General features: G+C 38.2%; 1 protein-coding gene across 2 annotated transcripts; it reads right to left on the bottom strand.

Moving 5' to 3' along the window:
• Nucleotides 1-513: 513 nt before the first annotated feature.
• Nucleotides 514-14,838, bottom strand: ttc33 (tetratricopeptide repeat domain 33). Of its 2 annotated transcripts, none has more exons than XM_044144825.1 (5): nucleotides 14,769-14,838; nucleotides 13,965-14,195; nucleotides 10,149-10,230; nucleotides 5,229-5,360; nucleotides 514-2,209 (listed from the first exon to the last, which is right to left on the bottom strand). In XM_044144825.1, exons 2-5 carry the CDS (start codon nucleotides 14,192-14,194, stop codon nucleotides 1,835-1,837), a joined length of 819 nt encoding a protein of 272 aa, XP_044000760.1. In that variant the 5' UTR covers nucleotide 14,195; nucleotides 14,769-14,838; the 3' UTR covers nucleotides 514-1,834. The 2 variants fall into 2 exon arrangements, with proteins under 2 accessions (XP_044000760.1, XP_044000759.1); XM_044144824.1 differs by lacking the exon at nucleotides 14,769-14,838 and adding an exon at nucleotides 14,530-14,664.
• Nucleotides 14,839-15,130: the final 292 nt, after the last annotated feature.

Below are 15,130 nucleotides of genomic sequence, written 5' to 3'. Positions count from 1 at the left end.
CTTCTTTCAGTTGACCTCAGCCCTGTTGGATGCATGTTGGATTAGTCTGACTAAACCATGTTAAGTCAACAAACACACATGCTGTAAGAATGTCTTCCAACTGAGTTATGATTAAGATCGTGTCAGTAAATATTGAGCTGTTTGTTGACTTTTTCCTTTCTGAGCTCCAGTGTCTGACATGACCTAAAGCCAAGCTGTGGAGCAAAACTTTGAAGGTTGTTATTCATCCTTTTCTTTTGGAGGGGAGGAGGGTTTCTGTATTATTTGTCAAAAAATATGAATTCGTTTTCCAATCTTAATTTATCATGTTGAATTAGGTCATTCACTTTAAAGGGAGTGACTATGTATTCAATCACATATTTATGTTACATATTTTTATCTGTTGTTATTTGGTAGAAATCAGTTTTATTTTTTGAAATTATGATTGATAGGGAAAAGCAATGAAAGGGTAAATTAAATTTTATAGAAACTGTACAAAACTGTGAAAGAAAAACTACAAGAACTCTCAAGAGGTTAAAATATTAAAGGATTGGTTTAATGTTAAGACTTAATTTGTTCACTTTGTGACACTTGCAATAGAAAGGAACAGCCTAGCATGTGCTCACAATGACAAACATTTCCATTTCAGAAGTTCACATCAACAAGCTGGCAGTTTCATACAAAAAATGATTACTGTTCGCATTCAGATTAGAAAAAAAAAAAACTTTTACTGTGTGTGAAAGCAGATAAAACACGTCTAAGTAACGAAACACACTACAACAATAACCAATTTCAAAATAAAACAAACTGGCTGTATTTTATTAATGCAGTGCCTTGCAAAAGTAATTATACCCACTGAACCTTTACACATTTTGTCACATTAAAACAGGCAACTTCAATATATTTTTCTGAAATTTTATGTGATATGGAAGGAAAACAATACAAGGTTTCAATTACTTGCACAGGTAAGAATGTGAACCTCTGTGCAACCATTTGCCTTTAACCCTTCTCTAGTAAATACAGCCTAGCTGTACTAGGAAAAACACCAGTGGTCATCACAATGACCAAGGAACAAGTATAAGTGTTAGTTTATAAAAAAAATCTCCAGGTTTGAACGTTTTACTGTTTATCTAACATGATATGGGGCTGCCTATATGAATTGACAGGCTGGGAAATTAGAGCTATAATCAGAGAAGCAGAAGAGACCTTTGGTAACTCTGGAGGAGCAGCAGAGATTCACAAGTAAGGCAGGGTAATCTGTCAAACGGATATCTGTTTCTCTACCAGGGGTCTCCAACCCTGAAAAAAAAATGAGATCATAAGCTCAACTCTGGTCGACATACAGCCTAAACGATTGGCACCCAGGTGAGCTGAATGCAAAAGCATGCCACACATTTCACATTTTATTTATCGTGGAAACGTTGAAAAACAAATATAAATGTCCTTCTGCTCATGCTTTGTTCTGGTCCGTCACATCAAATACTGTTGTTGGTCTGTTGTTGTAATGTGACAAATTGTGAAACACTTTAAGGGGTATAAAAACTTTATCAAGGCACCGCATACTTGAGCATCTGGATCCATTCTGCATAAATGGGAGCAGTGGCCTCTAGATGAACATTGAACTGACTCTCACTGACTGAAACGTGACTCCCCACGCTGATCTTTCCACGTTCGTTTCCAGCCCCATGAGTCACAACAGACATAAAAACTTAATGTTCACATTTACCTATAATTGATGGTAAAGAGGTGGGATAGTTAAATACAAAGAGTTGCAACAACTAGGTCTCCTGTGATCTTTGTGTCTAATATTAAGTTTACGCTGTGCACGGGATAATCAGTTCAATATGAGAGCAGTTCAGAGTCCTCTTGCTTTAACAAACTGCTCGCTTGCTGGCGTGTCCGTTTCCTGCGATCCCTCTTCCCCGCTCACTACGTTTCGTACATTCCCCTCAGCGTCTATCATCACTGTGGTCCTCCTCAGCTCCTCGTACTGCGTCTGCCTGTCAGCGACAGCCACACAGGCTGCCAGCACTTCGTCGGACTCAAAGTCGTAGTCCTGCTCCAGCTCGGGGGCATTGAGGATCTGCCTTCTGGTCTCCTCCTCCTGTCTGATCTTCTCCTTGGTGGCCAGCTGCTGCTTCTGTAAGGTCCAAGCCCATTTCAGGTCCTCCTGCCACAGGCTGCGCTCAGAGGGACACAGGTGGATGGCAATCTGGAAGGACCTCACAGCCTGCAGAGAGAGCGCCAATAGGAGGAAAGTTTTGAGGAAGCACTGCAAAACGTGAAATGCGAGGGGCAATCGTTCAGGAAATAAGCTGGAAGTCTTTGAGATGCGTGTTCACACAAGAGAAACATGCAGCATGCCTGGGATTATGGTCCTAACCTTCTTACCCTTGACAGCTGTTAGTTTGTTATGAAGCTAGAACAATATCTCCTTGCTGAGTCATGACTAGAAGATTGCGTTGGAACCTGCGGTCCCACTCAACAAAATCACAAGCGTGACAAAAAAAATCACAACCAGGCGCCTGACTTGACGAAGGACCATTTGATTCCCATGAAATGGTGAAATCGATTTCATCCGACACGCCAATAAAGTTGACTGATGATCTTACAAATCAACTCTGACAAATATCAGAGACCTGTCAAGCACCTCCTGGGGAATCCCAAGGCGTTCCCAGGCCAGCCGAGCTGGGAACGCCATCTGACATATTTACATGAAACTGTTCACAGGATTATCTTTTCAGATAGGTTTTCCTTTTCTTCAAAGTACAGTAAAGAAAATCCGTCATTCACATGTTAAACTGCTGTTGGCATCAAATGTTACAGATTTTTCAGAAGCCTCAAGGAGAACCTAGGACCTTTCCTTTACTCTTTGATTTCTAAAACACTGCCAGCATTTTTGAATCCAATTTGTCTCATGACAGTTAGTGAGGCAGTGTGAAAAATAATTTTTGCACATCGGTGTGAGTTATAACATCCAAGTTCATACACCTGAAGAACTTACTCCTGCAAATACTGCAGCTTTTATTTCTCTGTTCACTTCAGGTCCAGTCACATCTATTTGAGTTTCTTTTAACCGTGCTCAGGAGTTTTAAGTTGGTTAAATAAAAAGCTGTGAAGACGAGTAAATCTGTGTGTTCCCCCCGATGTTGGACTTTATTTGGACCTTTGCTTTGCTTTGTGGAGGGTGGGAGTGACTGTGAGGAGCTGCTTCTACTTGACCACAGTTAACTTATTTAATTAAAGCTTTGTGTTTTAAATAGGAATCTCTAATAAGATGATTAGCAGCCCTGATGTCATCTTGCATACATTTAGTGTTTCATCTCAGGATAATTTGCTAAATAGCATTCTGAGATGACATACGGAACCCCAAAAATCCAATATATTTCCAGCCATTGACTGGCATAATATGTAATCGCTTGAGAAGACTCGAGCTCATCTGTTTCCAATCATAATGAGATATTTAAAAATTAAGTACATGTAAGAAAGTATTTAAAAGACAACTGTATTTGCTTTATCCAGACATGAATGCTGTGCATTTCGCCTGCGAAAGAGAGAAAAAGAGTAAGACTTTTGGAAGATAGCAGGAAACCTCAGTAGAGTACAACAGAGCTGTGGTGTTTTATTATTTTGAGCCTTTAGCCTCTGTCTGTTGTTAGGGAGGAAGGTGTCTTGCAGGTTAACACATCAGAGTATTGCAGAGGAAAGGATTAGATTGTTTTATTTTTTACAAGCAATAATAGACTTGAGTTGCAATAAAAAAAAAACCTTTTTTAAAAAAACAAAAAAAAAACAAGTCGATACATTTAATCCTCAATGCCCATCAAAAGAAAAATCCAAAGATAAATATATTTGTGACAGAGACCATAAATACCAACATATTGTTGACATGTTGTTTAATTTTTTTGCATAGTCTCTTTACCCCGAATTGAGTTTACTGGAAATTAAAGAAAAGCAAGAACAGAACAGTCAATTATAGTAAAAGAAAAAAAATAAATAAATCAAGATCGTCTGAATTGCCAAACAGGCACAGCCTGAACATGTTGGTACACCCAATGTTCTAAAACACGACGGAACAAGTTGTACTAAAAATAGACATTTGTTCTGTCATATCAAAAGGGCTTCATCTTGTGAGGAGGTGTGTCTATATTTAGTTTTGTTTGAGCTTAAGTAACGTTTGACACTTCCCATTGTTGTTTTCGGGGCTGTCGGACGGGTCTTCCGCTCTAAGGCATGCATGAGCGAAAATAACCTGTAGGGGTTTTTTTGTCTTAAATCAAGGCTGCTGGGAGTGTGGCAATAAAGTCACTGTGATCCACAGGTTTCACAATGCACAAGTCCCGGCGTGATCCGAGGCAATTTAGTCAATCGTCTCGGCCGCAGGCACCTGGATGCGCTTCATATGAAGAGCATCAGATCAGAGGATGGAAGCGTACAAAAAAATAAACAAACGGGGAAATAGAGTTATTTAATGTGTTACAGCGTACCTTCCAACACCGGTTTTGATCTCAAAAATATAAGCACACGTTTCAGATATTGGCAAAAGCATCCACAAATATGGAATCAGCAAATATTGAGTTGGATGGTTTAATGGATAGATGGACAAAAATAATGGATGGGCACCGCCGGGAATAAAGTCTTGAACTACATATTTTCCTTCTTTATGCTCTGTGGAACCTGGAAAATAAGTTCCAGGCTTTTCCAAAGTGCCTCAAACAACAGAGGAAACCTGCAGCTTTTCAGAAACCCGACGTTAATGAGTTCAAGATAACAAAATAAAAGGTTAATTGCGGACCAAATGAACATTTCAACTCAGATCATGAGCTGGTTGGGTATAATTCAGCTCCATACTGGTGCGTTACAACAGGGAAAATGCCTAAAGCTAGGAAATGTAAATGGTATTGTTTACTGCGGCTAAGAAATTTATCCCAAGGCTGTGACTTATAAAACAACTTGCATGCCTGAATGAAGTCGTATTCCTTTGAAATTTCCAAGATCCTTATCACAAAACATTGTTTCTTGGAAGCCTGGAAGCTAATTAATAAAAGAATAGATCAAGTTTGAACAAATAAAAGTTTGTTAGCTAATGTTTCTCAATTTAAAACATGACTCCTACTGTAAATCCGTTTAACAGCATTTCTAGATATTCACTTGGAAGAAGCGATTAAAAGAGGTGCTTAATTTAACTGACCAGTTGTTACTATCTTAAACCAAACCTTTCACCCCCTGAAGAAACCATCATTACTCACCAGGTCCACCTCTCCCAGGTTGATCTGTGCCCGGCCCAGAGTCTGCCAGCCCTCCCACCACAGCGGCCTGAACTTCACGGCCATCTCTGCTGCCTTCACAGCAGGAAACACTTCATGTAAGATGGTCAGAACCTGCAGAGGAAACACACATGGAAAAAAAAAAAAAAGAAAAAAAGACTGCATCTATATTTCTGCGTATGCAACGTCATTGAGAACATACTGATCCACACATAGGACAAGACACCAAAAACAAGCAAGGAACAGATAGGAACCCAACTCACTGATGAACAGGAACTGTAATAGTAAATCAATAATATTCATTTTCTTCTTAGTGGACTTTTTTTTTGGGATAATTTAATTAATTACTAGACTATTCACACACAAAAAACAGAAATTAAATAGCAAACGTGAACTCTGATGGCGTCTGGTTGCAGGAAATTTTACTTAGAGGTGTCAATTAAATACCGAAACATTTTTACGTCTTTACCTCTGAAAGGATCATTAATTGTTTATATTATAAATAGCGTAAAAATCACAAGACGAGCTAAAATAATTAGGCATGTGATGGCATTTGAAATTGTTTTTCAGATCTTATTTTAGCATGGCAAGCTTTTACTGAGGCTGGTGGTGAGGTTTTCCACAGGCTGCCAATATTTCCAAATATAGCATGTTTTATTACAGACAGAAGTTGAAAGCTCTATTGGAGAAAACAAAGTAACTCTTTAGTAAAAGAAAAGTAATAAAAATCAGCCTCGTTGCTGAAAAGTACTGCTTCCTCTGAGATGCGCAGAGATGTCTGTCGTAGAAAATTGCTTTCTTTTCACTGTATTTCTGGGAATGTTCGATGTTAGTCAATCAATCAAGTTTATTTGTATAGCACATTTCAACATGATGGCAATTCAAAGTGCTTTACGTCATAAAAACATAAAAATCAACAATCGAAACATTACATTTTTCCGAGTGCCGTCATTACACATGAAAATGTTGGTCAGTGTTTCATTTACCACGGTCCAAAAGCAATCATGAACAGATGGGTTGTTAGTATTGATTTAAAGGCACGAAGTGCTTCAGCTGTTTTGTAGATTTCTGGAACTTTGTTCCAGATTTGTGGTACATAGAAGCTGAAAAATGCGTCTCCTTGTTTGGTTCTGGTTCTTTGGATGCAGAGCAGAACCAGAACCAGAACCAGAAGACCTGAGGGTTCTGGAAGGTTGATACAACAACAGCAGATCTTTAATGTGTTGTGGGGCTAAGCCCGTTCAGTGATTTATAAATTAGCAACAGTATTTTAAAGTCTATTCTTTGAGCTTCAGGGAACCAGTGTAGAGACTTTAGTACTGGTGTGATGTGCTCTAACCTCCTGGTTTTAGTCAGAACAACAGCAGCAGCGTTCTGGATCAGCTGCAGCTGTCTGATTGATTTTTTAGGCAGACCTGTGAAGACACTGTTGCAGTAATCAATGCGACTAATGCGACATTAGTCCTCTAATCCTGAAAAAGTTCTTCAGGTGACAGAAGGCCAACTTTGTGACTGTCTTTATGTGACTCTGAAGGTTCAGGTCAGTGTCCACCACTACACCCAGATTTCAGGCCTGATCGCTGGTTTCCAGCTGTATTAACAGAAGCATTGACTTTAGATCACTCCTCTTTAGGTCCGAAGATAATAACTTCAATTTTCTTTCTGTACAGCTGGACAAAGTTATGGCACGTCCACACATTTATCTATTCTAAGCACCTGTATAAGAGCTTGGATGTTAACATCTAATAAAATAATTTCTGTTTATTTTTTCTTTCCTGAGAGGTTTATTCACAAGTATTTTAAAAGCATGCTCCATTTTACAAATCTGCGATAAAATATAACATAAATCAATATGTGATTGAAACTTTTAGGTATCAAACTCAGGTGAATTTTCTCCACCTGCCACAATAGGAAGGGATATATTGAGTCTCATTATATAGTTTCAATAAAAGGTAAAACATTCGCCAAATTCCTTTGCAAAAATGCTTTGTCATTTTAATATAAAGCAATTGGCTCTGTATCTAGAGCCTATAAGGTTTACAATTAACCACATGAACAGGAGGAGCAGTGTGCAAAGCAGCAGCACCGTCATGGACTTTAAATTTCTTCCAGGAATTTCTCCCCTGACCCGAGCTCACACGTATCATTGCTGAGGTGAACTCGTTCCCCTCCTCAATCTCTTAAACGCTACTCTGGTGTGAGTTTACCAGCTAAATTTCTGTCTGTGATATATTAACCATACAGTTCTTGATTGAGGGGGAAAAAAAACAAAAAGCACCCTCTTCCAAACCAGAGGTTTTACATATCCTGGCAGCACGGATCCATCTGATACTCCGTAGGTTCTGAAGCAATTCACTCTCGAGTGTACAGGGCCATGACACGGTCTTTACACAGCCGTCATTTAGGAGACAACGATGAAACCAAACTGCGAAAGCTGTGTTTGAAAAACTAACTGCAACCTATAATTTAGCAGCTTGTAAAATAAACGTTAGCAGCAATGAGCTGAAATTTTGTGAGGCTTCATTGGTGTCTATCACCTCGGAGGGATTGCGTCGCCCCGCTTCTTTGCAACACCACTTCAGTTTACCGAGTTCATGCAGTCTTCTTAACATCCCACTACAGCATCTCAATCATACTGCACCACTAGAACATTTTCTTTAAAAGGAGCAAGCTAGCTCAACCAAGAAGTCAACTCGGTGACTACAAGCTGCCCTACAAACGAGGCTGGTTACATTTCACCAAAACTATATTATCTCCAATGCCAAATTACTTCATGCTACTAAGTAGCAGCAGGTTCCACTGCATGATGGAAACACATAAGACGAGGAGGTGAAAGCTGCACAGATGATGCCAGCTTTAGACGTGCAGGAAGCCGGATGTGTTGGGAACAATAATAATTTAATTAAACGGACACGAAGCATTGAAAGGAAGAAGAAGAGGGTCAGCATCGTCGAACACGTCATCTGAGCAACGGTGCGGATCTGAGGTATGTCGGCTTATTGTCGTTTTATGGATGTAGAAGCATTAAGTAGAATAACTAACCGGCGCTGCTCACAATACACGCAGAAGTGCTGAAACAGTCAAAGTAACCTGAGGTCAGTGTGTGTGTAAACTCCTCATGGCATGAGAAGAAAAAAAAAACAAAAAACAACTCAACATAAAAACTGTTTAGGGTAGAGTTTCTCCAGGCCTGGTCCACTAATGATTTCCTTCTCAAATTTCCTGTAATGGATAATATTATATTAGGCATGGAATACTCAACGTGATGAGAATGACTACGGTTACAAGGAGAGGGTTTATTGTGTTAGCCTGTATTGTATTAGTTATAGTAAATGGATAAATAACGGGAAGAGGTCCATTTTGCCCGACTGCATCCTCCAACTTCAAGACTGTTCGGCTGAGTTCAGAAATGATTTTCTTTCTTCCTGAACATGAACAAGAGATTAAAGCCAGACATAAATCATAGACGCTAAAGTACAAACACAAACAGACAGAAAACGGACAGAGTAGAAGAAGAAGAAGCAAAAACACAGAAACTGAGTTCATTACAGCTTCAGTATAGATTAGTCTGGGAGAGCGGCGTCAGAATCGGGTTCAATCTCCAGCTGATGACAGAAAAGGGCCAGCTTTCTAAAAGCGTTTTCACTACTGGCTTGTTGACGATTAAAAGCGATAGTTCACAAATGATGAGAGAAAATGTGGCTCATACCACTTGACTCTTCACATGTTGAATTACGACAAAAATATTCAACATTTCATCTTTGGATTTTACGTGAAAGACCAAGATGTAGTGATCATTGTGAAGTGGAAGAAACTGACCACTGGCTAAGATGGATGGCCATGCATGGAAGGCAGTTTGTCAGACCGCATTTTATTTATGGCTATCATATTAGGTTGAATGCCACCGTTTTCACATCGCTACTTGTAAAACAAAAAAAGAAAAAAAAGAAAGAGAGATAGCAACCTTTTAGAGACACAAAAGCAACACTACCCTTCAAAAACGGGGTATAGAAATACATATTTTAAAATGGTATTTGCTTAGAGGCTAAAGAACCAATATTTCATTTTTATTTCTAGGTTTTAGGAGAAAAGAAAAAAAGAACCATATTTTCCTGGTAAGGAAGAAAAAACACCACCCAGTTTGTGACCTAATGATAAAATAGAGAGAACAAACCAAAATGTATTCCTGCGCTATTATTGTCATTCTGTTGTGGAAATTTTTATGAACAAACTGCATTGAAAAATGAATTGCTAACACTGTTTTTCTAAAGACGTTTTCTATGACAAAATAAAGCCAAAAACAAAAACAAAAAAAACACTTTGTAATTCTGGTCTATTTTCAAAACACTATTCCACATTCCAAGATAGTGGTGGCAGCATTATGCTGTGCGGACGCTTTTCCTCAGCAGAAATAAAGAAGCTGGTCACAGTTAATAAGAAAACATGTGCACCTAAAAACATTCTTCCTGGAAGAAAACCGACTAGAAAGTGTACAAGACTTTACATGGGGTTGACGGTTCTCCTTCCAACAGGAAGCCCTAAAACTAAACATGCAGAGGAACGGCTTAGATTGAAGCATATTCAAGAGTTTGATGTGCAGAGACCTGCAGCTTTAACCACAGGTAAAGCTGGTTCAAAGCAGCATTGACTCAGGGCAGCTGGATACAAATGCAAACCACATTTCTCAGGCTTTCAATTGAAAAAAAAAAAAAATTGAAAAAAATAGGAAAAAATAAAATAAAATAACTGTGGTTTCACTTCCCAATTATACTCTTCATTGTCTAGCTCTGACATATACACTAGTATGAATACATAAAAGCTTATCAATGGGATGTGACAAAACCCTGATGAATGCAGCAGCAGGGACATCACTGAGAAACCAATAAGTTGGTAAATATATACCTGAGACTTCATTTCGTACAGCGGAGAGTTGTCTGGAGTCAGCTGAATAGCCTCATCCCACTTCTTTATGGCCTCCCAGTACCTAAAAAAAAAACAACACACACACTCATCTCTATGATTCCTTACAGCCATGACTGTCCTACACTAATAAGACGCTTTAAACAGAATCAGCACGGCTTTGTTTTACTGTCTCAGCTCAAAGATTTTATGTACGTTATGTAACTAAAACACAGTTTGCTTTGTGGATAGAATGAGAAGATTTGCCCTGATCATTTCTGCAAACAGACATTTGTGAAATACATCTGAGTCATGCTTCAGTTTAATTTGATCCTCTCCCCACAGCAGATCTTTTTTTTTTTTATTATTATTATTATTATTTTCTGAGTCCCATTTATGTCTTGGCTTCAGTTAAGTAAGGATTTCCAAGAGCTCATTGCTTAAATGAACCATAAGTAGATATTTTTTTATTTATTTATTTTTTTTTTAATGTCAAAAGTTTCCCAGAACAATCTGCGTTGTGCAACCCCTGTCCATCGGCCCGACAGAACGGCAGAGGGAACAAAGGCTGCAAAGGCTTAAACAAACAGACAGGTTTCTGCAGTTTAAAACAGGCTGCAAATCAGAGTCTGTGAGGTAACAGGGTTGACGACCGCTTGAGAAAAAACCCCCACTAAAACATACACAGGATTTTCATAAATTTGGTTATAAGACACGTCGACAAGTCCAAATCCAAGCAGCTGTCACCACTGGTTTCAGCTGTTTTGCATCCATTCGTTTTCACAGCACAGGTTTACTTTTTGACCGCACCGAATCGACATGTTCAATCTGCGAAAAGCGTCACTTCGGGGTCAATATTGACTCGAAACAAGTTTCCCCAAACGGGGGAACAAAGACTGAGGTGGAGTCATTAGTTTGACCTTCTTGTTGTCATGTCAGCAGCTTTGGCCGCTTAAAGAGAGACGGATAACCCGAGGAATCCGAAAGCAATTAAGACCACACAATGAGGCAATTAACATTGATCAGGTGAACCAATACATTCATAAATCATTCGAGTGGGTTTATAGGGAAGAGAGCTGACTGAGGAACTAGAAACTGAGGGAGTGCAGAAACCTTCGCTCCATAAAGGAAAGGAGGAAATTAAGCAATGTAGCACATGAGGCAAGGAACAAAAAAAAAAACCACCTTTCATAATGAATCTTATATCTTTGTTTATCAGTCAACAGTAGATTACAGAAAGGAGGCTGCTAAGAAGGCACTAATTCTCATTTTGTTTGAGATGTAAACAAAAGTTTGAAAACAACAAAAAAAAATTTAAAAGTCAGGAGATACAGAAAACCGCAGAGAAATAGGAAGTTGTGACAAATCAACGCACAACAATCCAAAAAAAAAAAAAAAGAAATAAAGAGACGCGCTCCCCTCACATGATGAGTCGTACAAGGGTTACTAGTGTGAAAGTTATGGAGGAGTTAAAAAAGTCTCTTTCAAAACCTCAATGTTGCCAAATTTGGCTTTTTGTAGAAGCAAAACCAGTCAAACATTTGGACACAACTTCCCCTTTAATTGAATGAGGGGAGCAACATCACGCCATTTTAGATAAGGCGTTTTTAAACCTGTAATTGGCAAGCTATGAGTTGCCAAGGAGTAAAAAAAAAAAAAAAAAAGTTGATCAATAAATTAGAATTCATTACATGTTTTTATAGAAATAAATAATTGCTTCAAAATGTATGAAACAGTTGTTCCAGACAAGGTGACCGCTCCGTATTTGTGTTGCTGTGTAGATTAACCAATCACACCACATCCTTATAACACCCATCAAATGCAAAAAAATGTTTATTTGACCAACCATTTTTTGATGAGTGGTGGCCTTCATTGCCCCAGACAATAACCTTGCTGACAAGCTGCTTTTTGCTAAGTAAAAGCAATGGTGTTATAGAACTTTTTAAAACCATCTTTATAATTCTGTGCCACAATGAAAGTATTGTATTTTTACTGATTATGATGAAGTCAGAAAACAAGTAAACAGAAGGGCAAATATAACTCAGAAAACCTGAGGATGATGTCAGAAATACGGAATAAAAATATCACAAGATGAAAGATGTAAGCTAAAGATTTTGGCAAGCTGTGTAAAGCATTTGAGTAATAATGAGCCTGAGAAAGTCCAATGATGATAAAAAAAAAAAAAAAAAAAAAAAAAACTGTTGTAAAGTATTAATAGCAGGATATTAGGCTGTAAATGTGTTTCTTTTTCACAGCAGGGTACAGCAGCTGACACTCTGGGAGTAAATTATGGTGCACTCAACAAATAAAGAGCAACGGCGGGTATAAGACGCCCACATCAAATTTAGTGAAATATTAACTATTCACTGGTAGTAAAAGTACATTAAAATATCTAAAGAAAGATTCCCAGAGACTCAGATCAGAAGCAAGGCCCAAGGAGCTCCCTGTTTACATCAGAAACATTCAATCCTCTGTAATAAAAAACTCCCGTCAGAGGTCAATGTTGCTGGAGATGAAAATGCACCGTCACCAACATCCCCGAACAGGCACAACCTCAAATCTCTAAGCAGCCATTAGGCAGCACCAATGTGGCATCATTTCCAAGCAAAATCCACTTTCTCTGGGCAAACATGATTACAGGCAGCAACTAAAGGCCACAATATCACATCCTCTAACAGGGTTTATACAAAGCAACTGCTCTCTTGACTGAAAAAGGCCAATGGGTATAATATGTTAGAGGCACAATAAAGATCAAGAGGCCTCTGAACTTGGCCCTGCAAAGTAATGCAAAGATACCAAGTGAATAACTATTACCATAAGTTAAAAATTAAATATACATATTTTTGTTTAAATCCCATCAGTTTCCCTGGAAAAGCAAAATAACGGCATTTCCCACTCCATTATTGTTGCAACACAAATATTATTATGCCATCAGATGATAGAACCAAGTTTCACAGAAAGGTTTTTAAATCTCCCCCAGGCTTGATCAGGAGGTTAGCTGTGTACAATACTGCCCTCTCGTGGACAAATGGCAACAGCACACCTTTCTCCTCTAATAAAGACCGTTCTTCCCAAATTTAGATTTCTTATTTAATTGTTTGCCTTTTTTGTTTGGGGCGGTAAGCAAAAAGTACCCAATTAAAAAAGGTTTCTTGATTCATTTTACTTTTATAGAGGACTGTTATGGTTGTATTATAGGCAGTGATGGCATAGTTACTTTGAAAAAGTAACTTTAATCAGACTACTGATTACTCCTTGAAAAAGTAACTTCGTTAGATTACTGACTACTTGATTTGGAAAGTAACTAAGTTACATTAAAAGTAACTTTTTAGTTACTTTCAGCAGGTGCTAACAATAGCGCTCTGCCTCTTAATTGTCAGATAATGGTAACATCAACAATGTGTCTCCACTGATAAGGTTGAAATGAAGAGGCGATTGTACAAAAAAACTGTACAAAAATAAAATAAAAAACGTGAGTAATTTGTGTGGTCCACTGTTGTCTGGAAAACTCTAAGAAGGATTTTAAATGTATTGTTTAAATATATTGAAGAGGTTCAACCAGCGGGACGGATCACCCGGGAAATTATGAACAGGGAGAGACTGAGTAAAACTACCTTAATTAACGCTAATTAACGCGTTACTGACATCACTGATTATAGGACATCTTCACACAATCAATCAGAAATGTGCATGCATAACCTTTTTAAAAAACACATTTACTGGATTACAATATTTCGCCATCTGATTTGCATCAATATTCTATCTGTGTGGTGCTTTTAAATCAGTCAGTAAGGTGCCTCAATGACGGGGTGCTCTCACCTGCCCTCCTCAGCCAACAGGGTCCCCTCCTCTTTCAGCCTCTTGCTCTTTGCAGCACAGTCCTCCAGCAGGATCTCCCTCTTCCGCTTGATGGCGTGCAGCCAGTCCACCTCTTCATCCTGACCCGCCTCACCATCACCTTCAGTTCGCTCGTCCTCAATCTCAAACTGCTGGACCGCAGACTTTGACACCTTCTCGCCAATCTTCCTCTTCCAGCCAAACGAGGCCATCCTGAAAGACAAGACTTTTATTGTGAAATGCTAGTAATGAAGCTAATATGTTGATGCTACAGCAAACAAGGTGGCTGATGTGCACAACATGTTTCAATGGTTTTCAAGCGGTAAATACTGGTTTATTTAATTAGAATGTGAAACATGTCGTGAGGACTAATATTATGAAAAAGCTTTTAGTTAGCGTTAGCATTGATAGCCTAGCTGATATGTTATAGTTCCGACACAAAGGACATTAGCTTAGCAAAACAACACTTTGTTCTGACCGAGCATTAATGAAAGTAGAGCCATTAGAGTGATGTTCAAACAATTATAGGAGCTATTTACACACATACATTTATAGCTGTCCCGCATATAAAAACTAACACGCAAAACCTAGCTGTCAGCCATTGTTTTTAACCTGTAATGGTGCGTTCATTGTACATTGAAGAACAAGAATTTTAGACATTTTGCCATCATTTTACAAGATCAAAAAATATATAATTATTCTCCATGTTTCTTTTTGCAAATAACTCTTAGAAAATGACTTCTCCTTCTCTATTTTGATTGTAAAGGTTCATTAACGTGAATCAACCTTAAATAGATGCGTCAGAACCATGAATTTAAAGTGGTATTTCGTTTCCCCCATAAATGCAGCATCACCCGGAAGATGTTTTCAGCTTATTTCAAAATAAAAGCAACCTGTAAATTTAAAGGTAACAATCAGTACTTCTGAAAATGCTTCAAATTTATAATATTTTTACAATGTCTTACGTATACATCTTTAATTTACAGTTCATTAATTTAATGTATTGTTACTTTTATATTTTTTAGAGAAACTTTAAACTTTTTCCCACAGTAACATTTCTGAAAGATAATTTTAGAATAATTTATTCATATAAAAGTCTGAGTAATACCTATAAAATTTAACAGAAAAGAACAAACCTTCTCTAGTTG

Source organism: Gambusia affinis, linkage group LG17, assembly GCF_019740435.1.
Source record: "Gambusia affinis linkage group LG17, SWU_Gaff_1.0, whole genome shotgun sequence".
NCBI classification, from domain to species: Eukaryota; Metazoa; Chordata; class Actinopteri; order Cyprinodontiformes; family Poeciliidae; genus Gambusia; species Gambusia affinis.
The sequence above is the reverse complement of the archived record's forward strand: the minus strand, read 5'-3'. Positions and strand labels throughout refer to the sequence as shown.

Coding starts and splice junctions, on each gene's coding strand:
- ttc33 (XM_044144824.1), bottom strand. Junction 10,231..13,964: donor CTGTTGGCTGAGGAGGGCAG/GTGAGAGCACCC, acceptor TTTTTTTTTTAG/GTACTGGGAGGCCATAAAGA. Junction 2,210..5,228: donor ACCTGGGAGAGGTGGACCTG/GTGAGTAATGAT, acceptor CTCTCTCTGCAG/GCTGTGAGGTCCTTCCAGAT.